General features: G+C 39.3%; 1 protein-coding gene across 1 annotated transcript in view; it reads left to right on the top strand.

Moving 5' to 3' along the window:
* SH3BGR (SH3 domain binding glutamate rich protein) overlaps positions 1–24122 on the top strand; it is a 58841-nt gene that overhangs the window by 9328 nt on the left and 25391 nt on the right. Inside the window, exon 3 of the mRNA XM_007470472.1 lies at positions 13711–13791. Within this exon, the coding sequence (XP_007470534.1) occupies positions 13711–13791 (81 nt within the window). The remainder of the gene's footprint in view (positions 1–13710; positions 13792–24122) is intronic.

The raw sequence follows: 24122 nt of genomic DNA, 5'->3' as shown, positions 1-24122 counted from the left end.
ATCTTCATTCACCTCTTCTCTTCTTGCTGCACAAAACTGTTTGTCCTTTAGCTTAGCTTCTCTTTACTGTTACGTTTCTCACCTAAAGCAGGTGTCATCAAACTATAGCCAGAGGGCCAAGGCCTGCAGCTGCCTGTTTTGGTAAAGTTTTATTGGACACATCTGCACTAATTCACTTACCTAATGCCTATAGCTAATTTTGCATGATGGCAGAGTTGAGCAGTTGCAACAGAGACCATATGACCCACAAAGCCAGAAATATTTATGATCTGCCCATTTACAGAAAAGCTTTCGGGCCTTTTATTTGAATCATGAATTGTTTCGTTGTTGGGGGTTTGCATTAGTTTCCTAGGGCTGATGTAACAAAACACCACAAACCTGGTGGTTCTTATGGACTGTGTGTTTGTGTCCCCCCCAAATTCATATGTTGAAGTCCTAATGCCCAATGTGATGGTGTTTGGAGATGGGGCCTTTGGGAGGTGATTAGGGTTAGATGAGGTGCTGAGGGTGGGGTCCCCATGATGGGATTAGTGCCCTTACAGGAAGAGGAAGAGAGAGAGAATGGTTTCTCTTCACCATGTGAACAAAAAGCCAGAGGAAACTGTCTGTAAGCCAGGAAGAGAGCAGAACCCAACTATGCTGCATCCAGGATGCATTTCTGTTATTTAAGCCACCCAGCCTATGGTATTTTGTTATGGCAGCCCGAGATATTATAGTGTCTTAAAATAACAGAAATTTATTCTCTCACAGTTCTGGAGGCCAAAGTTTGGAATCAAGGTGTCAATAGTGTTGGTTTCTTCTGGAGGCTCTGAGGGAAAATCTGTTCCCTGCCTTTCTCCTAGCTTCGGGTGGCTGACAACAATCTCTGGCATCCTTTGGCTTGTTGACATATTATGCCCATCTTTGCCTCCATCTTTACATGGTCTTTTTGCAGGTCTCTTTGTGTCTTCACATGGCCTTCTTTTTAAAAATTAATTAATTAATTAATTAATTTTTGGCTGTGTTGGGTCTTTGTTGCTGTGCGTGGGTTTTCTCAAGTTGTAGCGAGTGGGGGCTATTCTTCGTGGCAGGGCACGGGCTTCTCATTGCGGTGGCTTCTCTTCTTGCAGAGCACAGGCTCTAGGTTTGCAGGTTTCAGTAGTTGTGGCACACGGGTTCAGTAGTTGTGGCTCACAGGCTCTAGAGTGCAGGCTCAGTAGTTGTGGCACAGGTGCTTAGTTGCTCTGCAGCGTGTGGAATCTTCCCGGACCAGGGCTCGAACCCGTGTCCCCTGCACTGGCAGGTGGATTCTTAACCACTGCATCATCAGGGAAGTCCCCACATGGCCTTCTTATAAGGACAAATATTCATTGGAATAGGGTCCATCCTAGTACAACACGGCCTCATCATGGCTAACTACCTCTGTAAATATCTTTATCTCCAAATGAGGTCCACTTTCTGAGGTCCTGGGTGGACATGGCTTTATAGGGGACAGTATGGGCTGTGTGAATTTACATGGCTGTGTTAGGATTCCTCAGAGGCTTAGCTCAAAGTCCTGTGGATGTGGGAGTGTCTTTAAACAGTCTTAATGTGGCAAGCAGTTATTTAGTGGAACATATGGTCCAGTCCAGCTCTCCTGGGATTGAAGTTGGAGCTTCCCAGAGTGTAGAGAGCACTTGCTCTGTGAGGAAGAGTCCCTCCCCTGCACCCCACACTTCTCTACCCACCCACTCCAGACCTCCTGGCCTCTGGACATCCCTCAACCCTGAGCTGAATTTTTTTTTTTTTTTTTGTGGTACACGGGCCTCTCACTGTTGTGGCCTCTCCCGTTGTGGAGCGCTCAGCGGCCATGGCTCACGGGCCTAGCCGCTCCGTGGCATGTGGGATCTTTCTGGACCGGGGCACGATCCCGTGTCCCCTGCATTGGCAGGTGGGCTCTCAACCACTGCGCCACCAGGGAAGCCCTGAATTTTTGTTTTTTTGAATTTGACCTTATGTTTGTTTATTTATTTATTTATTTATTTATTTAATTTATATTTTTGGCTGTGTTGGGTCCCTGTTGCTGCACGTGGGCTTTCTCTAGTTGCGGTGAGCCAGGGCTACTCTTGGTTGTGGTGGGCGGGCTTCTCATTGCGGTGGCTTCTCTTGTTGCAGAGCACGGGTTCTAGGCGCGGGGGCTTCAGTAGTTGTGGCACGCAGGGTTCAGTAGTTGTGGCTCATGGGCTCTAGAGTGCAGGCTCGGTAGTTGTGGCGCACGGGCTTAGTTGCTTTGTGGCATGTGGGATCTTCCCGGACCAGGGCTCTAACCTGTGTCCCCTGCATTGGCAGGCAGATTCTTAACCACTGCACCACCAGGGAAGTCCCCGAGCTGAATTTTTAAGAACTGCAACTCTTCTTGGTTAAAGAAAGGGAGAATAAGTTTTTTGGGGGGAGGTAGTGGTGATGAGCAATTTTTATTTTTCATAAAATTGTTTAACAATTGAAAAATTGATAGATGTGCACACGGAAAAATTAAAATGGTTCCAAAGTTGCCTGAAGTGAAGATTCTTCTCCCTCTCATTTCATCCCCCTCTAGTTCCTTCCTCTCAGGTGGGCCAGCTTCATGTATCTGCCATCTGGGAAGTCACACCAGACCCCGCTCAAGAGAGCTCTCAGCTTGGTTTCACGCTCTACTGGTGCTGTCTTGAAATTCATAATGATTTTTGAACAAGGGAAGCATTGTTTTTATTTGGCACTGGGGCCTGCAAATTATGTAGCCGGTCCTGCTCTGACCAACAAATGCCGGCAATTTCTTGTTTGGCCTTCCAGGAATTTTCTATGTGCATTAACAATTGCATATCACTTAAAAATGGGGGTGTACTCTATACACTTTGTTCTTTTCACTTAATAACCATATCTCAGAGATCACTGCATAGCTGCACATACTCTTTTTTAAAAAACAGTTTCATTTTATATTGGAGTATAGTTGATTAACAATGTTGTGTTAGTTTCAGGTGTACAGCCAAGTGATTCAGTTCTACAGAAACATGTATCTATTCTTTTTCAAATTCTTTTCCCATTTAGGTTACTGCAGAATATTGAGCAGAGTTCCCTGTGCTATACAGTAGGTCCCTGTTGGTTATCCATTGTTCTTTTTAAAAAATTAATTTTTTGGCTGCGTTGGGTCTTCATTGCTGCGTGGGCTTTCTCTAGTTGCAGTGAGCAGGGGCTACTCTTCGTTGCAGTGCATGGGCTTCTCATCGCGGTGGCTTCTCTTGTTGTGGAGCACGGGCTCTAGGCGTGTGGGCTTCAGTAGTTGTGGCTCGTGGGCTCTAGAGTGCAGGCTCAGTAGTTGTGGCACACGGGCTTAGTTGCTCCGCGGCATGTGGGATCTTCCCAGACCAGGGCTTGAACTGCTGTCCCCTGCATTGGCAGGTGGATTCTTAACCACTGAGCCACCAGGGAAGTCCCTGGTTATCTGTTTTAAATATAGCAGTGTGTACATGTCAACCCCAAACTCCCAATCTATCCCTCTCCCCTATCCTTCCCCCCTGGTAACCATAAGTTCATTCTCTAGGGCTGTGAGTTTGTTTCTATTTTGTAAATAAGTTCATTTGTATCAGTTTTTAAGATTCCACATATAAGTGATAGCATATGATATTTGTCTTTCTCTGTCTGACTGACTTCACTTAGTATGATAATCTCCAGGTCTATCCATGTTGCTGCAAATGGCACTATTTCTTTCTTTTTTTTTTTTTTAAATCTCTCCCTCCCTGTCCCCTTTGGTAACCATAAGTTTGTTTTCTATGTCTGTGAGTCTATTTCTGTTTATAAATAAGTTCGTTTGTATCATTTTTAATTTTTATTATTTATTGATTGATCGACTCAGTATTTGTCATTTTTCAAATGGCATTATTTCATTCTTTTTAATGGCTGAGTAATATTCCATTGTATATATGTACCACACCTTCTTTATCTATTCATCTGTCAGTGGACATGTAGGTTGCTTCCATGTCTTGGCTACTGTAAACTGTGCTGCAATGAACATTGGGGTGCATGTATCTTTTCAAGCCATGTGTTTCTCCAGATATATGCCCAGGAATGGGATTGCTGGATCATATACGGTTTATTTTATTTATTTATTTTTTTTTGCGGTATGTGGGCCTCTCACTGTTGTGGCCTCTCCTGTTGAGGAGCACAGGCTCCGGACATGCAGGGCTCACAGGCCCAGCCGCTCCGCAGCATGTGGGATCTTCCCAGACCGGGGCACGAACCCGTGTCCCCTGCATCAGCAGGCAGACTCCCAACCACTGCGCCACCAGGGAAGCCCCATATACGGTTTATTTTAATGGCTGCACAACATTCCATTGGATGTGACATAATTTATTGGCACAGTCCTCTAATGGGGAACATTCAGGTTGTTTCCAGTCTTTCTCAGCTACAAATGATGCTGCAGGAAACCTCTTTATGCATACAGTGCTTTGTATTCAGTCTGAGTATATGTATAGGATAAATTCCTAGAAGGTGTGCTGAGTTACAGCATATAAGCTTCTCACCCTTCAATAGATATTAAACCTGGACTATAGTTGCACCAAGTTACATTTTCAAATGTAATTTGAGTGTGGCTGTTTCCCTGTGACCTTGACAACACTCTATATGCACAATTTTGGATCTTCGCCAATCTGTTAAGTGAAAAATGTGTTCTCATTGCTTTGACTTGGGTTTCTGTCTTAATGGGTGAGGCTGAACATCTTTTTCTCTGTTTATAAGCTCTCTGTGTTTTTTTCTATGACTTACTATTTTTCTATTTGGTTCCAGGTAACGTTAACTGGTTCGTAAGAGTCTTTACTTTTGAAGGAAAGTAGCCCTGTCACTACCATGTTGCAAAATTTTCCCATGTTTCTTATTTGTCTTTTGACTTTTTAAAGTGATTCTTTTGGAATGCAGGACTTAAATTTTTTTTGTGCAGACAGATCTGTTAATCTTTTAAAAAAAAATGGTTCCTGTCTTGTTTAGAAAATTGTTCTGCACTCTAAAATCATCAAAGGAATCATCTCATGTTTTCTTCTAGTACTTTTCCGGTGAAAGTAGGATTTAAAACCTCTTACTTTTGCTTATTTTAGCTGTCCTTTTCAATCAAGGCTAGTTACGGTAGAAACAATATTGAAGCATTTTCTTTCAACCTATGTTAACTTCCAGGGTAAAAGTTCTGCAGTTATTTTCCGCTATAAAAATAAAACCTCAAAGGCATTTTTTATTCTGTTTTGCTGTGATCTAGCAATGCTTTTCATTTTAATTGTGGAAGAAGAAGAAAAGAATTCCCAAGTAAGAAAAAAGACTTCTATTTTTAAGATGTATTTTCCTATTACAAGTATGGCTCTAATGAGATAAGCATACAAATTATTTTATGTTTAACTGTTTTTAATTCTTTTCAGTTCTGCCTTCAGAGAGGTATTAGACGTTTTTCTTACTAGCAACTTCACTAAATTTGCTTTTCTGCAGTCTGTGGATATTCTTAACAAAAGTTCATTAATGAGGCAAAGGACTTTGTTTTCAGAAAGTAGGTAAAAATGACTATTTGTATTGTAGGTTCTGATTTTGAAAGGAGACTCAAAGGTTATGAAGGATATGTCAGGTTTAAAATGGCATAAATCTACTCAATATTCTGTAATAACCTATATGGGAAAATAATCTGAAAAAGAATGGATACATGTATATGTATAACTGGATCACTTTGCTGCACACCTGAAACTAACACAACATTGTAAATTAACTATACTCCAATATAAAATAAAAATTAAATAAAAAAAGAAAGTGATAAACCTGCTTTAAAAAAATAAAATGGCATAAATCTGGATGGTCAATGTATCTTTCCACATGATTGAAATGTGGACTGTCAGAATAATGCTACCATTTAAGTTGAATCACTGGACTCTGGATTCTTGAATGGTCACCTATATGCCGTACCTGATGACAGCAGCAGGGAGAGGGAACCTCAAAGGCAAGCAGTGGCTTTCTCTGCACCGGGGCAATGAGAGGGCTGGGTGTCACAGGTAGTTCTGAGTACCATCGTGTCCCTGCCAGCCTGAACCCCTGTTGCTCTGGGCAGAACAAATGAAGATGTTATCGTGAGGGCATGGCAGACAACTGTTGCCTACAGAAAGGGCACACCACCGGGAAGCCAGCACAGTGGAGGCTGGGTCACCCGCCTGGCAGAAAAACACTAACAGGACGTAGCCAACTTGTCTGTTGATGCCAAGTCGGAGTCTGTGCATTTTCGCCTAGGTGAGGGCTGGGGTGCCTGCCTGGGCCTGGGGGCAATAGCCAAAGGGGACCTTGACCTTTCAGCAGAGAGGCAAGTATCTGTGGGGACTCAGGAATGCAAGGGAGGACAGGATGCCCGCCCAATTAGGGCAGGGGGAGGGCGTTCTCAACACACTGATGTTACTGAACAGGCTATTTTATTTTATTTTTTAATTAAAATTTCTTTTTCAGTATGATCACAATTTTATTATATATATATATAAAGGTTTATTTTTTTTTTTTTTTTGCAGTATGCGGGCCTCTCCCTATTGTGGCCTCTCCCGTTGCAGAGCACAGGCTCCAGACGCGCAGGCTCCGCGGCCATGGCTTACGGGCCCAGCTGCTCCGTGGCATGTGGGATCTTCCTGGACTGGGGCACGAACCCGTGTCCCCTGCATGGGCAGGTGGACTCTCAACCACTGCGCCACCAGGGAAGCCCTCCTTGCCTTTAAAAAAAAAATTTATTGAAGTATAACTTATTTACAATGTTGTGTTAATTTCTGCTATACATAGCAAAGTGACTCAGTTATACATATATATTCTTTTCATATTCTTTTCCATTATAGTTTATCACAGGATACTGAATCTAGTTCCCTGTGCTCTACAGTAGGCCCTTGTTGTTTATCCATCCTCTATATAATCGTTTGCATCTGTTAATCCCAACCTCCCAGTCCTTCCCTCCCCCACCCCCTCCCCCTTGGCAACCACAAGTCTTTTTTTTTAAATTTATTTTTTATTTTTTAATTTTTTTTAAACATCTTTATTGGGGTATAATTGCTTTACAATGGTGTGTTAGTTTCTGCTTTATAACAAAGTGAATCAGTTATACATATACATATGTTCCCATATCTCTTCCCTCTTGCGTCTCCCTCCCTCCCACCCTCCCTATCCCACCCCTCCAGGCGGTCACAAAGCACTGAGCCGATATCCCTGTGCCATGCGGCAACCACAAGTCTTGAACAAGCTGTTTTATGTTATTAAAATTTTATTATGAAATATGCCATAGATGATAAAAATATGTAGTTTCAAGAGGGATAATAAAAATGAACAACCATGTGCACACCACTGGTTTGAGTAGCGTGATATCTCCAGAAATTTAAAAGCACACTGCGTGCTTCTCCCTGATCGTGTCCAGCTCTTTTTGCACAAGAGGGAACCAGGGTAGTGAATTTTGTGTTTACCATTCCTTTCCTTTTCTCCCATCTCCCATGTATACACATCCAAGGAATACATTGTTTTGTTTTGCCTATTTTTGAGCTTTATATAAATGGACTCATACTATCTGTATTTTTTGAGTTGCTTCTTTCACCAACATATTTCAAAGATACAACCATGTTGATTGGTGTTGTTCCTAGTTTATTCATTTTCATTGCTTCAGAGTGGACACTGGTGTGTGTCTTAGTCTGTCTGAGCTGCTATAACAAAATGTCACAGACTTCGTGGCTTATGAACAAGAGAAATTTATTTCTCATAGTTCTGGAGGCTGGGAAGTCCAAGATCAAGGTGTCAGTGTGGTTGAGTTCTGATAAGGGCCACCTGTTTCACAGCTGGTGCCTTCTTGCTTTGTTCTCACGTGATGGAAGGGGTGAGGGAGCTATGGGGGGGGGGGTCTCCTCATAAAGGACACTAATTCCATTCACGAGGTCTCCACCTTCATGACCTAGGTCATCACTCTCAGTATGTTTAGCTCTAACAGACAATACAAAGAGTTTTTTAAAGCTGAGCTGAGGGATGGTCACACTTTGAAACTAGTGATTCCAGGAGAGGGAAGACAGCTTTGTGGATGTTTGAAGCACTGGTGAGATCACCCCCACATTTCCAGTCACTCTAAGAAGGTTTTTTGTTGTTGTTTTGATCTGACCTTCCCTCTAGGTCCTGGGAGTCAGGACTGGGGTCAAGTGGAGTAGAACCTTTGCGAGTTGCACATTTTTACCACTTTTTTTTTTGGTGATATATATTTTTCAATTTTATGAAAAAAGATGGTGACAGTGGCTGACAATTTAAAAATATTTTCCTCCTTAACAAAATAATCCATCAACTCTATTTCAACCCCTCTCCCATTTAAAAAATGTTCTAAACCATCTGCTTTGGCTCCCTGTGGCAGCTCAGGGGAGGCCCCACAGGAGGCATCCTTTAACTGTGGCTGTTGGTAAAGAGATTGCCTAGCTCTTTGTGTTTGTGTGTCCTCTTCTGTATATATTTAGAACATTTTTCTATTGAGTTTTTGCCTTTTCCTTATGATGGAAAAAGGACAAGCATAATATATATATGTATATATATGTATATATATATATATATATGCACATAATTAAGAAGAGCATAAAAAAAGTGAAGTCCCTCCAAAAGAATCTAACAAGAGATGTCTGGAGAAAATTTAAATGTTACAGAAGACTTAAATAAATGATGCTATAGAACACATCCTTGGGTTGACCATCTCTATAAAAAGGTAGTATCTTAAAGATCCTAATTCTTCCCAAATTGATCTATAGATCCAATACTTTTTCAATCAAAATCTCAGAAAGAATTTTTGTAGAACCAAGCAAGATAATTTACCTAAAATGAAAAAGGAAAGGTCTAAGAATAGCAAGAAGAAGCAGAAAATAAGCAAGTCTCATTATAAAGCTCTGATCATGAAGACAGTGTGATATTGAAGGATAAATAGACAGGTAGACCTATTGTCCGGAAATAGAGTCCCACACAATACACAACTGGTTAAGACAGTGCTGGCATGGCAGATAGATGGGGAAAGAATGGACTTTTTAATAAATGTGGATGAAACAATTGGATGAAATAACTGATGATTTAAAAAAATTAAAATAATTATTTAAAAATTTACCCTTATTTCTTTTTTAAAAATTGAGATGTAACTGACATATAACATTATGTTTAGGTGTGCAACACAATGATCTGATATATGTATATACTGCAAAATGATTACCACGATAAATTTCGTTAACATCTATCACTTCATATAGTTACCGTTTTTTCCTTGTGATGAGAACTTATACAATCTAGTCTCTTAGCAACTTTCAATTTTTTTTTCAATTTTTTTGTCTTATTGATTCTTACTGATCTCTAACTATATACATCTCTATCTATATATAATTTTTTCCTATTTGCTAAATCTCTGCTCATCTTTATTTTTTCCTTCCATACTCTTTGGTTTCTTTTTTCCCCCAACTTTAATGCTTGACTCACTACTTTTAAAGCTTTTTTCTTTTCTAATGTAGGTATTTAAGGCTATAAATTGCCCTCTGAGTACTTCTTTAGCTCATTCCATGTATTTTGATATGCAATATTTTCATTGTTGTTTCTAAAACATTTGTAGTCATAATATGATTTCTTTTTTGACCCATGCATTGAGATTTGGATATATTTGGAGTTACTTCTATTATTTTGTTATGTACTTTTTATTTTTCCAACTTTTGCAGTTTCTTTTTTCATCTTTTCTTGACTTTATTTTGACTAAAGTCTTTTCCTAATTATATTTCTCCATTTACTTAGTATAAGCTATCTGTTCTCTTAGAGGTTACTTTAGTTATTTTAACAATCATACTTAATTTAAAATAGGTAAGATTGTATCTTTACTTTAACCCTAATCACCCTTTCCCTATTTACACGTGTTCGGTTATTTTAGTATTTTAATTTGTTGGCCATTATACCACCTCACAACATTTCTACTTGTTGTTTTTATAGTCAAGGTTTGTTTAGATTTAGATTTACCCACATATTTATTAATATCTTTGCTCATTATTTCTCCTTGCATCTTAGATAATCCACCTGGAATCATTTTCCTTCTGCCTAAATGCATCCTATAAGAGTTTCTTTAAGTGAGGGTCTGTTGGTGGTAAACCCTCTAAATTTTTTTTGTTTAAAAAAGACATTTTTCCAGACAAGTGTCTTTATTTCACTCATGTATGAAAAATAGTTTCACTAAGTCTAGAATTCTGAGTCAAGGGTTATTTTTTTTGTAAGCATGTTGAAATTATTTTACTTTCTTCTGACTTCTGCATTGCTATTGAGAAGCCAGTTGTCAATCTAATGCCATACTTTGCACAGGAAATGTTTTCCTTTTCCCCTCCCTTCTACCCTTCCCTCCATGGGCTGCATTATAATCTTTCTCTAGGATGTGTCTAGATTTAGAGGGTTTTTTTTCTTTGCCACGTGGCAGTGAAAGCGCCAAGTCCTAACCACTGGACTGCCAGGGAATTCCCTAGAATTCTTCTTATTTATCCAGTTTAGGATTATTTTTGGGCTTCCTGAGTCTAAGGATTGGTATCTTCAGCAAGTCTAGAAGATTATTAGCCATATATGTTTGAGTATGGCTTTCCCCCCATTGTCTCTGTTAGCTTCTCCTATAAGATGTGTGTTAGACCTTCTCATTCTGTCTTCCTATAATAATATTTCTTCCATATTTTTCATCCTTTTCCCCCCGTCTCCAGATAATGTCTTTGGTTGAATCTCCCAGTTAGCTAAATTGTTTTCTTCTGATGTGGTCTAATTAGCTATTTAATCCACATTTTCATTGTTAGGAGGACTTTCTGGTTCTTTCCAAATTTGCTTAATTGTTCTTTCTAGTTTATTTCTTGTGTTTTCAAGCTTTTCTTTCATTTCTTTATGTATATTAAATATAGATATTTGATATTTTCTGCCTGATAATTCCAGTGTCTGATTCTGCTTTCCATTATTTCTGCTGGCTTTCACACATGGTATATTTTTATTTCCTTATTTATTTTGTGATTTTTGACTCTGAATTGCTCATTTAAAAAAATGCTATTTTCAGATACTCTTTGAGGCTGGAATTTGTTTCTGCTAGTTTCCTGGGAGCTCTTAAAAGTTAGAACCCTTTTAACTTGATTTCCTTTGAAGATTTTCTGGACCACACATGTCATGGGAATTTGGATCAAAAACTCTCATGAATTTTGGCTTGTAGTTATAAATTCTCAGAGAATGTTTTCTCTTTCACTGAGCACCAAAGTTGAATCAGGAAAGTTTTCTTCCATTCTATTTTTCATGGCAAAATTTTTTCTCATTTATATTTACATTGAGGGTAGAGCTGTCAGTGGGGTTCTGGTGTGTGTGTGTCTGTGTATTTATGTATATATGTGCATGTATGTGTGTATCTATGTATATGTGTATGCATGTGCATATGTATGTGTATGTATGCATGTGTATATATATGTGTCTGTATGTGTGTCTGTATGTGTATCTATACATCTATGTATATACGTGTATGTATGTGTATGTATGTGTATGTATGTATGTGTCTATGTGTACAAATGTATATCTCTGTGTGTGTGTGTGTGTATGTGTGTGTATGTTTATGTGTTTGTGTTTTATAGAACTCCCCACCTTAAGGAGGCCCAGGCTTTATCCACTTCCCTCTTTTCTCTCTGTGGCATCAGAGTGGAAGATAAAGATTTCCTGGTTTTGTAAGAAACTCTCAGCGTGGATGGTGGCCTTGTTGTGTGCTTATTCTTAGGATTCTTGATCTCACTTGGCTATACTTTTTTTTTTTTTCCAGTACCAGCTTAGCAATGCATTTATAATTTTTTTCTTAATCTGGCTTAAAAATTTTTTTTTCAAGATGGTGTTTTAGGGCATCTAATCTGCCACACTAACGTAACTGGAAGTTGAAAAACCATTTCATACTCATTATTTTCTATATCTATTTGTTAACATCAAGTAAAAAATATGAACAAACTGTTCTTCAGTCCTCTGAAATTCTGAAGAAGCTATATGGACTTAAGTTGAAGCAAAACACAATCTGTTCAATTATAAGAAAACTTATCTTGACTTGAAAGCTTCTAGAGTTGACAACTAGAGATCATCAGATATTTATCTATGGAATTTTAAGAAACTGGCATAAATTTACTTTATTACCTTTTACCTACTTATTAGTGCTATACTACTAATGAATTCTATCATGTAATCTTTAACAACCACCTAGTAAGTGTGTGCTCTGGGAATTAGTGAGAATTTCTGATACCAAAGAATCACTTACCATGCTATATTTCCCTCAGCTAAGATTTGAGGCAGTTTAAAAAAATACATTCAGTACAAAAGAAGAAAATTAATCACTGAGAGAATCAGGGCTACAGGTAGGAAAATAAATCTTAGGCTAAGATGAACACACGAGAAGTACATAACATTTTCTTCCCAATATAGGTGGCCTGTCTTTGGTTTTAAACTCTTAACACACATAAGAGGAGGGTAGGCAATAACATGACCTCGTTAGTTTGAGTGTCCTGTTCAGTTCAGGCCAGACTAACCCTGTACCTTCTGAGCCTTTTGGCAACACTGTTGAAATTGCAACACAGCCCCAATGACAAAGATTGGCAGTAAGAAAGTGGCCAGGGAGTATCTTTTATGTTTAATGATAAAAAGTGAAACTCTTCCGAGCTATTGACAACTACACTACTGGAGAGTTGGTTTAGGGCTGGACCCACCTGGTGAAGCGCTGACCTGGATGTGGTCTGGCATGGGGGTGGAGTTTCACTGAGCTTCCAGTTTCTATCAGCTACCAGGTTTTTCCCATTTTGGCAAAACAAGCGCCTTTCTAAACCCTCTGTAATCTTGTGGCTCCTGATATCAGAAGGGCCTGAGACAGGTCTGGGCCCTTAGAAGCTACTATAATAACAGCAGAGAAATCCTGTGTTGGTTTAATTGTTTTAGTCCTGTGTTGTTTGGACCCTGATTAGGGTCCAAATCCATAGGGTCAAATTATAAGGAAACCAGCTAAAGATGTGAAACTTTTAGAGAAGCCTTCCACTATGTATGTTTTTTTTTTTTAACTATTGGAGTATAATTGCTTTGCAATGGTGTGTTAATTTCTGCTTTATAACAAAGTGAATCAGCTATATATATACATATATCCCCATATCTCCTCCCTCTTGTGTCTCCCTCCCACCTTCCCTATCCCACCCCTCTAGGTGGTCACAAAGCACCAAGCTGATCTCCCTGTGCTATGTGGCTGCTTCCCACTAGCTATCTATTTTACATTTGGTAGTGTATATACATCCATGCCACTCTCTCACTTCATCCCAGCTTACCCTTCCCCCTCCCCGTGTCCTCAAGTCCATTCTCAACTTCTGCGTCTTTATTCCTGTCCTGCCCCTAGGTTCTTCCTCAGTATGTATGTTTGCGTGTTGTCAGCAATTCCTGAGCAGGAACAATTTGTGTGTGTGTGTGTGTGTGTGTGTGTGTGTGTGTGTGTGTGTGTGTTCTCACTGTACTGTAATAGGCACAATGAAGGTGTGTAAAAACAAATGTAAACTTCATGGTTCAATTTCCTAAATTTGGGCCTGATCATTTTGGCAAAGCAAATGGGGATAACATTTTGTGTTAGCTCCTCACTTAATGACTAATAAATAAAAAATATTAACTTAGGTCAATATACTGGCTCACAAGTGTGCACTGGGTTTAATCATTCTTTTTCTTTGCTTCAAGGATTTTGACTCTTTCTTCTCTGCAAAAGAAGAGAATATTATTTATTCCTTCCTTGGCTTGGCTCCCCCTCCAGGCTCAAAGGTAAGCTTGAACACCCCCTTGGGGTCCAATATAGGTCATAAGAAGTGAGGATAAAATCAGCACCAACACTGTTTAATAAGTGATGATCTTTAAATTAACATGATTTTAATACACTTCTTATTCTGATGAAGTCTTATGCATAGAGATAATGCATGGTTTCTACTAAAGCATGTTTCGAAACTATGCTTTTATTATTTTTGCTCTGTTTACACCTTGTTATAGTAAGCTTTACAATACCTAAGAAATATCATTACATTCAATAATCTTAAGTGCATTAATTAAATATGTAAAAGTATAAATTCTCAGGTTGTGTCTATGAAATTATTTTGTTATGAATTTCTCATGACAGCTTATGTTAGTTAATTTTATAATGATATGTACTCCTATATTAATTATTTCTATTGAAAATGAATTGAATTTTGCTCTTTTTGTCTGATGAGGAGGGAAAAAGTAAGACTCAAGAACAAGGTAAATTTCATCAGATTTCTTTTCCCCTCTGGTGTTGTTTCATCTTTGATTATGTATAATTATATCAATTAAATAAAGAATTATGCTAATAAAGCAAATACCATGAATTTGAATGTCTGGTGAAGATCACCTGGTTTTATTCCTTACCTTCACTGCATTCCTCACCTCTACCAAGCATCTCATACATGACTCTCCATAGATACAAGACAAGCACACATTTGTCTAATTCATTTATTTCTTAACTAATCTGTTTGTGCCCAGCTTCATTTCAAAAGAGATTTGTGATGACTGAGTCCCAATTAATTCTCACCATAGGAGACGCACACTAAAAATCCTACCTTATAGAGATGGGTGTGTCTCAGAGGCATGTGGATGTGCTGTCTTCCATGTGTCCACATTCTTCAGGTGATGACACCTGAGGTCTCTTAGTGCTTAGGTTAACACATGCAGGTGTAACACAAATTCCTTCTCCAAATGGTAACAGGTAGATTTTACAGTTGGTTAATGTTCTATAAGGGGATAATGGTTCTATACAGGGAAATAAAGGTATTTCCCTTTTAATGAAATATCTTTCTGGCTTTGGTCAACTTAAATGCAACATATCTCATACACGTTATTAACCGTTTAAAAAAGTGCTAAAAGCTATTACATGCAATTTGATCTTTTTTATTTGGTATAGGAGTTTGTTAACTGGGTCACGTTAGTTTAGCTATTATGTTCAAGAGATGGTAACAGTGTTAAGGTATATTTCTTGGTGGGGACACTCAGGTCACTTGGGTCTTGAAGAAGGAAAGGAAGGGTGGAGGGAAGAGTGTTTCAGGCAAAGGTAAGAGCAAATGCAAAGGCCCTGAGGCAGGAAAGGGCTTGGAGACTCCTAAGACCTGCCATGACTGCCCTGAGTCCTGAATTGCCGGAGTGAAGAGGGAAGGGGCACCATGGGAGGTGGCAGCAGCAGGTGGGCGGCCCATGGGCCACAGCAGTGCTCTGGAATCTATCTTAGGGGCCATTAATACACTGTAAGGGTTTTAAGCAGAGGAGTAATTTTATTTCCTTGTCTAGAACTCTTTTTGGCTACAGTGGGATGAATGGATTGAAGTGGTACAAATTACTATAGTAAAACGGATGAGATGTCGTGGTGGCGTGGACTAGGGTGGTGGGGATAGAACAGTACAGAAGTGGATGATTTTAGTATCTGTTTTAGAGGAAGAATTGGTAAGAATTGCTGATGGATTGAATCAGCAATGAGAGGGTTTAACCTCCTTGATTTTAGGACCATCAGATTCTATTTCACAATTTGGTTTCTGGTTCTGTTGTGCTTTGAAGAGAGACTGTACTGTGATGAGTTTTTATCTTAAGTGCATCTTTGTACCCCAATGCGTATCTTCATTTCTAATGAAAAGACTGTTAATTGAATATTAAAATTTAATTTTTATCCAATTAATATGTGTATAATTTTGAAAAGGTCAAGTAGTGCTACAAGGGTTATTACAGAAAATGGTAGGTCCTGCCTTCACCCCTCGTGGATGACTTTTCTGTGTGCTAAGGTGCAGAGCTCCCAGCAAGACATCACTTCTGCTCAGGACTGGAAAGCTGCGGGTCCATATTCTTAGTAGTTTCCAGGGCTGTTGTTGAGAAACCTGGTGCCAGTCTGTCTACTGACCCTGTATTTGTGTCTGTTTTTGTTTTTCTCATTCCTGGGAGACTTTAGGTTCCTCTCTTTTGCTTTGAAGTTGTATGATGAGGTGCTTGGAGTGGTCTTTTCTTCCTTGTTTGTGCTGGGCACTTGCTGGGCCTTTCTGTAATCTGGAAAGTCATGTCCTTCAGTTCTGGAAGATGTTGGAGGTACTATTTCTGTGGTCATTCTTTTCCCATTAGTTTCCATTTTCTTTTCTTTGCTCTTTTTGAAATTCCTCTTATTTGACTGCTGGGCCTCCTGGACTAATCATACAATATTTTGTTCTTTGCTTCTGGTTCTTTCACTTAGCATAATGCTGTCAAGGTTCATCTATGTAGTAGTGTGTATCAGTACTTCTGTTCTTTTTATGGCAGAATGATATTCCGTTGTATGAATAGACCATATTTTATTTATTGATTCATCAGTTGATGGACATTTGGGTTGTTTCCACTTTGGGACTATTATGAATAATGCTGTTATGACATTTTTATCTTTTGTTTAATTTTATCTTAAATATTAGTATTGTATTATAGGCTGCTCTGCAAAAGAATCACTTGGACAGTTTTTAAAAAATTAAGATGCTTGAGTTCTGCTTCAGACCTACTGACCCTAAATTATAAGGGGAGAGGGTCAGGGACCTTCATTTTTTTTTTTTTTTTTTTGTGGTACGCGGGCCTCTCACTGTTGCGGCCTCTCCCGTTGCGGAGCACAGGTTCCGGACGTGCAGGCTCAGCAGCCATGGCTCACGGGCCCAGCCGCTCCGCGGCATGTGGGATCTTCCCAGACCGGGGTACGAACCTGTGTCCCCCGCATCGGCGGGCGGACTCTCAACCACTGCGCCACCAGGGAAGCCCGACCTTCATTTTTAAAAAGCTCTTTGGTTGATTCTGATGCACACTCCTGTTTAACAACCACTAAGTTAAGGACTCATTTAGCAAATATTCATAGATATGCCTCGCCAAAGTGAAGGTGATATCATATTTGCTTTAGTTAAAGAACTCACACATTACAGAGAAACAATGAGCTCACTTTGTTTCTCTCCCCATCCTTGTTTCCCTCGCTCCTTAGGGCCCACGAACATCATGGGTATTTTAAGACTATATATAAAACTATGTATTCATCTCCACAAGCAGTACATGTGTTGTTTTGTATTTTTAATGCTTAATTGGTATCATACTTTTTTGGAATTTTCTGCAAATTGCTTTTTTCATTACGTTTTGAGACACAGCCACCCTAATATATGTAATTCTATCTCACCCTCTGCTCTGCGTCATCTTGTCCCATTAAAAAAATTACCTAATCTCAGATTTTAGATCTCACCCTGGTTTGTGCTTAGGTTTTGTCCTATTGTGTGAAATTCTTTTTGCCTAAGTAGGAGAAAGGGATGGCCATGGAATTATAGAGCTCAGCCTAGAGGGACTTAACATCCAGTTCAGAGCCTTCTCTTCACAAAGGAGGAACTTGAAGCCCAAGAAGTTTAGGTGATTTGCACAAAGATACTCCACTAATTAGCAGCACAGTCCACGCTAGAACCTTTGGTGCTGTCAGCATTTCTCGGGTTCGTAGGTGTTGGTGTGTACTTGGGGCAAAGTCCTTCAAGTATCCTTTGGGAAGACATACACTTGATGATTTATGGAAGCGATATTATTTGTCACAGTATTGTTTTGTAGCAAACAACATGGTGGAGAAGTGTCAGCAAGGAAATCAATCTTGTTCAAGCTAAAAATAGATACTCTTGACTATTATGGGGAAAATGTATGCTTATAAAATGATATTAAGCATTATAAGCAGCATTATTGCTTGTAGAACAGTTTTCTTAGGCAGGCTGTACCAGGCCAAGTACCAGGCCAGTTTTCCCAAGAGAGCTTTGTAAGTAAGCATTGCCTCCATAAAGTCAACCTCAGGTCTTCACAAGTATCTGGTCATATCTGATTCAATGAGCATCATTATTTTATTTTATTTTTCTTATTGAAGTATAGCTGATTTACAGTGTGGTGCCCATCTCTGCTGTACATCAAAGTGACTCAGTTATACACATATAGACATTCTTTTTTAATATTCTTTTCCGTTACGGCTTATCTCCAGATATTGGATATAGTTCCCTGTGCTGTCCATTCAAGTGTGATAGTTTGCATCTGCTAATCCCAAACTCCCAGGGAAAGAAAAGACAAAAGAGCAAAGAATGTAAAATTGTGAAAGGATAGACTCTTCATTAGATGTTATTGGGACAGTTGGACAGTAAGATGTAAAAAAATTGAAATCAAACCACCATCTCACACCATACACCAAAATTAACTTAAAATGGATTAGAGACTTGAACGTAAGACCTGAAACCGTGAAACTTCTAGAAGAAAACCTAGGTAGTACACTGTTTGACATTGGTCTAGCAGTATTTTTTTGGATCTTTCTCCTCAGGCAAGGGAAACAAAAGCAAAAATAAACAAACTGAATGACATCAAACTAAAAAGCTTTTGCACAGCAAAGGAAGAGATCAACAAAACAAAAAGTCTACTTTTTCTCCCACCTACTGATATTTGCAAACAATATATGTGACAATATGTGATAATATCCAAAATATACAAAGAACTCATATAATTTGACATCAGAAAAACAAACAACCCAATTAAAAATGGGCAGAGGACCTGAATAGACATTTTTCCAAAGACATACAGATGGCCAACAGTTACATGAAAAGATGCTCAACATCACTAATCATCAGGGAAATGTGAATCAAAACCACAAAGAGATAGCACCTCACATCTGTCAGTAGGGCTGTCAACAAAAAGACAACAAATAAAAAGTGTTGAGGAGGATTTGGAGAAAAGGGAACCCTTATACACTGTTGGTGGGAATGTAAGTTGGTGCAGCCACTATGGAAGACAGTATGGCGATTCCTCAAAAAGGAATTCAAATTCTAAAAGATACATGCACCCTGATGTTTATTGTGGCATTATTTACAATAGCTGAGATATGGAAGCAACCTAAGTGCCCATCAATAGATGAATGGATAAAGAAGATGTGATACACACACACACACACACACACACACACACACACACACGCACGCACGCACTCACACACTGGAATACTATTCAGCCATAAAAAGATGAAATCTTGCCATTTGTGACAACGTGGATGGACCTTGAAGGTATTATGAGAAGTGAAATAAATTAGATGGAAAAAGACAAATACTGTATGATTTCACTCAATATGTGCAACATAAAAATCTAATGAACAAACAAACAGAATAAATGAACAAACAGAACCAAATACATAGATACAGAGAACAGAGTAGTGGTCACCAGAGGGGATGGGTGAGGGAGAGGGCAATACGGGTAAAGGTGGTCAACGGTATAGTGATGGATGGAAACTAAATTTTTGGTGGTGAGCACGTTGTAGGATATACAGAAGTAGAAATGTAATGTATACACGAAACTTATACAATGTTATAAATCAATGTTACCTCAAAAATTTTTTTAAAAAGTACTTAGTGATAGGTTAAAAAATTAGGTTGTTTCTGTGGCATGCAAAATGAAGCAATAAAGTCACTCCAAGAAAGTTTTAGGCAAAATATAAATGTAATCACTAAGTCTATTTTCAAAGACAACAGCGATCATTCTATCTTATTTATAAAAATGGATGAATAGAGAAAAAATCTTGATACAAAGAATTATCCAGAGAACTATACTGTGAATATACCAAGCATATGTACCATGCAATATGCTATGAATGACAAGCATATTCTTACTATATGTGGTAGGAATAGATCAAGAATATCAAGTAATGAGATTCAGTCGGTCTGGAGTAGATCCTGAACAACTATATATTAGTAAAACTACATGAGTATATGATGGGAATCTCTGATTGAAAATTACTGCCCTAGATTGTGCTAGATTGAACTTAAAGAAGTAAAGGATGACTGAGTTAACATTTAAAGCAAATAACTAAAGTTAGGATTGATAACCTATACCATCATTGTCAAATATCATGCAAGGAACCACTAGGATCAACGTCTTCTATATGTTATTTTAGTCAGGGGAGTATTATTAAGACACCAATGGAAAATATCCAGTTATATACATGTATATATGTAAATAGATTTTCCCGTAACTGGTAGAGGTACGTACAGTCATCACAATGACAAAGCATCACGTTTACAGAATGCTGTCAGGGCGTGACTATTCAGTGTCAGAATCTGAACATCCCAGTGGGGACCATTGTCACAGCAGCCACCCCAGGATATTCTGACATTTCCCACAGTGACACTGACATTGCTCAAGAGGGTTCCAATCGTCTGATGGGGTCATGGTCGCATCCTCTAGCAGAAGATGGATTCTCTCTCTTCGGACGCATCCAAGTCTGGTGAAGAATGTGCAGATAATATGTCTGGATAATTTGGGGCCCAAAATGACGTGTGATTAAAAGTTTTGATCCTCATTTTCTGGTGTGACTAGTGAGCTTCCGTTGAAAGCAATTTTGAGTCACGGCAAAAATATTTCAATAAGTGCAGGGTTTCCCAGTAACCTGAAGGAGGAAGACCAGACTGAACAGAGGATCCGGGGGGCCTTCAAAGGAAAGAGGGTGAAAGGAAGAAGGAGAGGGAGGCGGAAACATTTGATGAGGACTCGGTACAAGACATGAATTTGGAGCAGAAACAGACACTATGAAATTTCCTAATTTAAAACTGCAAGATGAGCGGTGGAGAGAACGGATGCCATTGAGACCCACGTGTGGTTCAAGATCAACAGGAGGAAATACCTCCAACACAAAAATAAAATGCAAAGAAATAGAAATCATTTGGGAAAGCCAGAGCCTGGAAGTCAGCCACAGGAGACCTAGGGCATGAACAAGAGTAGCTCTAGAAAGAGCGAAGATTATCATACTAGGTGAAGTTAAGTAAGACAGAGAAAGACAAATGTCATATGCTGTTGCTTATATGTGGAATCTTAAAAAATGATACAACTGAACTTATTTACAAAATAGAAAGAGACTCACAGACTTAGAGAATGAACTTATGGTTACTGGGGAGAATTGTCAGAGTGGGGGATAGATTGGGAGTTTGGGATTGACATGTACACACTACTGTATTTAAAATGGATAACCATCCATCAACAGAGGAATGGATAAAGAAGACGTGGTACATATATACAATGGAATATTACTCAGCCATAAAAAGGAATAAAATTGTGCCATTTGCAGAGACATGGATGGACTTAGAGACTGTCATACAGAGCAAAGTAAGTCAGGAAGAGAAAAACAAATATCGTGTACTAACGCATATATGTGGAATTTAGAAAAATGGTACAGATGAACCTATTTGCAAAGCAGAAATAGAGACACATATGTAGAGAACTAACGTATGGATACCAAGTTGGGGAGGTGGGATGGATTGGGAGATTGGGATTGACATATGTACACTCCTATGTATGAAGTAGATGGCTGGTGAGGGCCTGCTGAATAGCACAGGGGCAAAAAAAGAAGGTACAATCTGTTTGCTGGAAATATATTAAAATGTAATATATGTGTTAAAATGCGTTCCAGTATACATTAGGTGCAGACAAATACTGTTTGATTCCACTTATACGAGGTACCTAGAATAGTCAAATTCATAGTCAGAAAGTACATCGGTAGATGCCAGGGGCCAGGGGGTGGGGAGAGGGAATGGGAATTAGTGTTTAATGGGGACAGAGTTTCAGTTTAGGAAGGTGAGAAATTTGGGAGATGGTTGATGGTGAGAGTTGCACAACAATGTGAATGTACTTAGTGCCACTGAAATGTACAATTAAATTGGTTAAAATAGTATGTTTTAGATTATGTGAGTTTTAGCACAGTAAAAAAAAATTAAAAAAATAAAATGGATAACCAACAAGGGCCTACTGCAAAAATAAATAAATAAAAAGCGTGAGGAGAAAAAAAAAGCGTGAAGAGCAGGAGAAGAGAACTCATGAGTAAGATACAGCAGAGGGCTCTCCACTTGAAGGTGATGCTGCAGCCTCCCCTCCAGCCCCTCGTCTCCTGACTGGGCAGGAAAACCAGAGGGTGCTGTCTGAGGACCAGAAACTAGGCAAGAGTCCCTGCAAGATGGAAAGCAGAAAGGGCTGGTTTGAAGGAGGAACCGAGCCCTGGTGTTGGCCAAGGTGGGCACAGCTCTCAGGGCCCTGCAGGCCCAGATGGGGCATTCGCACTGCAGGAGGGGCCCTGGGCAGTGATTTGAAGCAGCCTGGCAGTTGAACCCCTCTCACCCCACCTCCATCCTGCCCTTAGTCCCGGCGGTGGCCCACAGAGGGGTCTTCCCTGGGAGAAGCGGTGAGTGTGAGCTGGGCTGGGGGCGGGGCAGGCCCCCGAGAAACCTGGAGCAGGCAGACCCTGGCAGTCGGCCTCAGCCCTAGATGCACAGGAGAAGCACCAGGGGAGCTGTTAGTACCAGGAGATGCCAGGGCCGTAGCCACGATGGGCTGAATGGAAATCTCTGGGTGGGGAGGCCCCAGGGGACTTTAATGTGCTCCTAAAGCTGAGAACCACTTCTGTAAAGGAAAACCTTGTCAAAATAGTGACGTCAGGAATTTTTTTTTTTTTTTTTTTTTTTTGCGGTATGCGGGCTTCTCACTTTTGTGGCTTCTCCCGTTGCGGAGCACAGGCTCCGGACGCGCAGGCTCAGCAGCCATGGCTCACGGGCGCAGCCGCTCCGCGGCATGTGGGATCTTCCCGGACCAGGGCACGAACCCGTGTCCCCTGCATCGGCAGGCGGACTCTCAACCACTGCGCCACCAGGGAAGCCCGACGTCAGGAATTTTAAACAACCTCAGAAAAAGCCAGGAGTTGTGGAAGGCCATATGGGAACAATGACATATGTGAGAATATCCATTCTGGTTTGGGGATATGGAGAAAAGGAGGGAAATACCAATGCTCTGAAGGTCTGGGCTCAGTGGGGGGCAGGAGAGGTAAATCATTTTGTTGGGGATCGTTCATATCATGTAACTGTGAGTTATTAAGAGAGTTCTGAACTGTGATCAGAACATCTAGATTAGCAGAACGGGGGCAGAGCTGAGGAAAACAGAATGGAGACAAACTTAGGTCAGCAAAACGAAGGGAAGGAAAAACATGAGAGAAGACAGACGAGCTCTAATGAATTAATATTGTAGAAAGAGTCAAACCAACTCTATCAGTTGTTCTAAAAAATTTGGAGAGGCTGAAATTTCCTAGCCTGGATTCTTGAATAGTTGTTGTACAGTTGACGAGAAAGGGGTGTTAGATCTCCAGTTATGTGAATTGTCTGTTCTTCCCTTTAATCTGGCTAATTTATGCTTCATACGTTTTAAAAGCACAATCACATTTATGATTGTGACTTTCTAATGAATTGCCCCTTTTATTATCATCTAATATCTTTTTTAAATTCCTGGTAATACTCTTTGTCTTTTTATCTGTATGTTATGATTTTTAAAAAAAGCTGTTTTAAAAAGATGTTCCAGACTTCTTATGCTTACTGTTTGCATGGTATATCTTTTTCCATCCATTTACTTCCAACTTACCCATGTAGACAACATAGAATTGGATCTTGTGCATTTTTTATTCATTCTAACAATCTCTGTTGTCAACTGGACCATTTAGTTTATTAATATTTAAGTAATCGTTGAATTAATTGTGTTTAGATTTATCATTTTATTACTTGTTTTTTATTTGTCCCCCCTCCTTTTATTCCTGTATTCTATGTGCTTTTGCTTTGTTTTGGGTTATTTGGATGTACTTTAGAATTCCCTTTTATTTTTTGGCTTTTTAGCAATACTTCTTCCATTTGTTTTGTAATGCAAAACTATTTTTGGTTGCTCTAGAGATTGTAGTGTACATTCTTAATATTTCATGGTCTATAGTTAATCTTATAACACTTTATAATATGAACAGACATTGCAATCATATATATCCATTTACCATCCCCTATCCTTTGTGCTATATGTATCATGTATATTACATTTTTGTATATCATCACCTCAACTATACAGTATTATAATTTTTGCATTGAACAATCCTATGTATTTTTTTTTTTAAAGAGTAAATGTAACCTTTTACATTTACTCAGACAATTTTTTGACACTTTAAATGTTGTTTCCTTCTGTCTTCTGGTCTTCATTGTTTCTAATGAGACATGAAGATTACTTGAATCCTTGTTCCCTGTATGTAATATGTCATTCTT

This window comes from Lipotes vexillifer, unplaced genomic scaffold (genome assembly GCF_000442215.2).
Source record: "Lipotes vexillifer unplaced genomic scaffold, Lipotes_vexillifer_v1.1 scaffold402, whole genome shotgun sequence".
Taxonomy (NCBI): domain Eukaryota; kingdom Metazoa; phylum Chordata; class Mammalia; order Artiodactyla; family Lipotidae; genus Lipotes; species Lipotes vexillifer.
The sequence above is the reverse complement of the archived record's forward strand: the minus strand, read 5'-3'. Positions and strand labels throughout refer to the sequence as shown.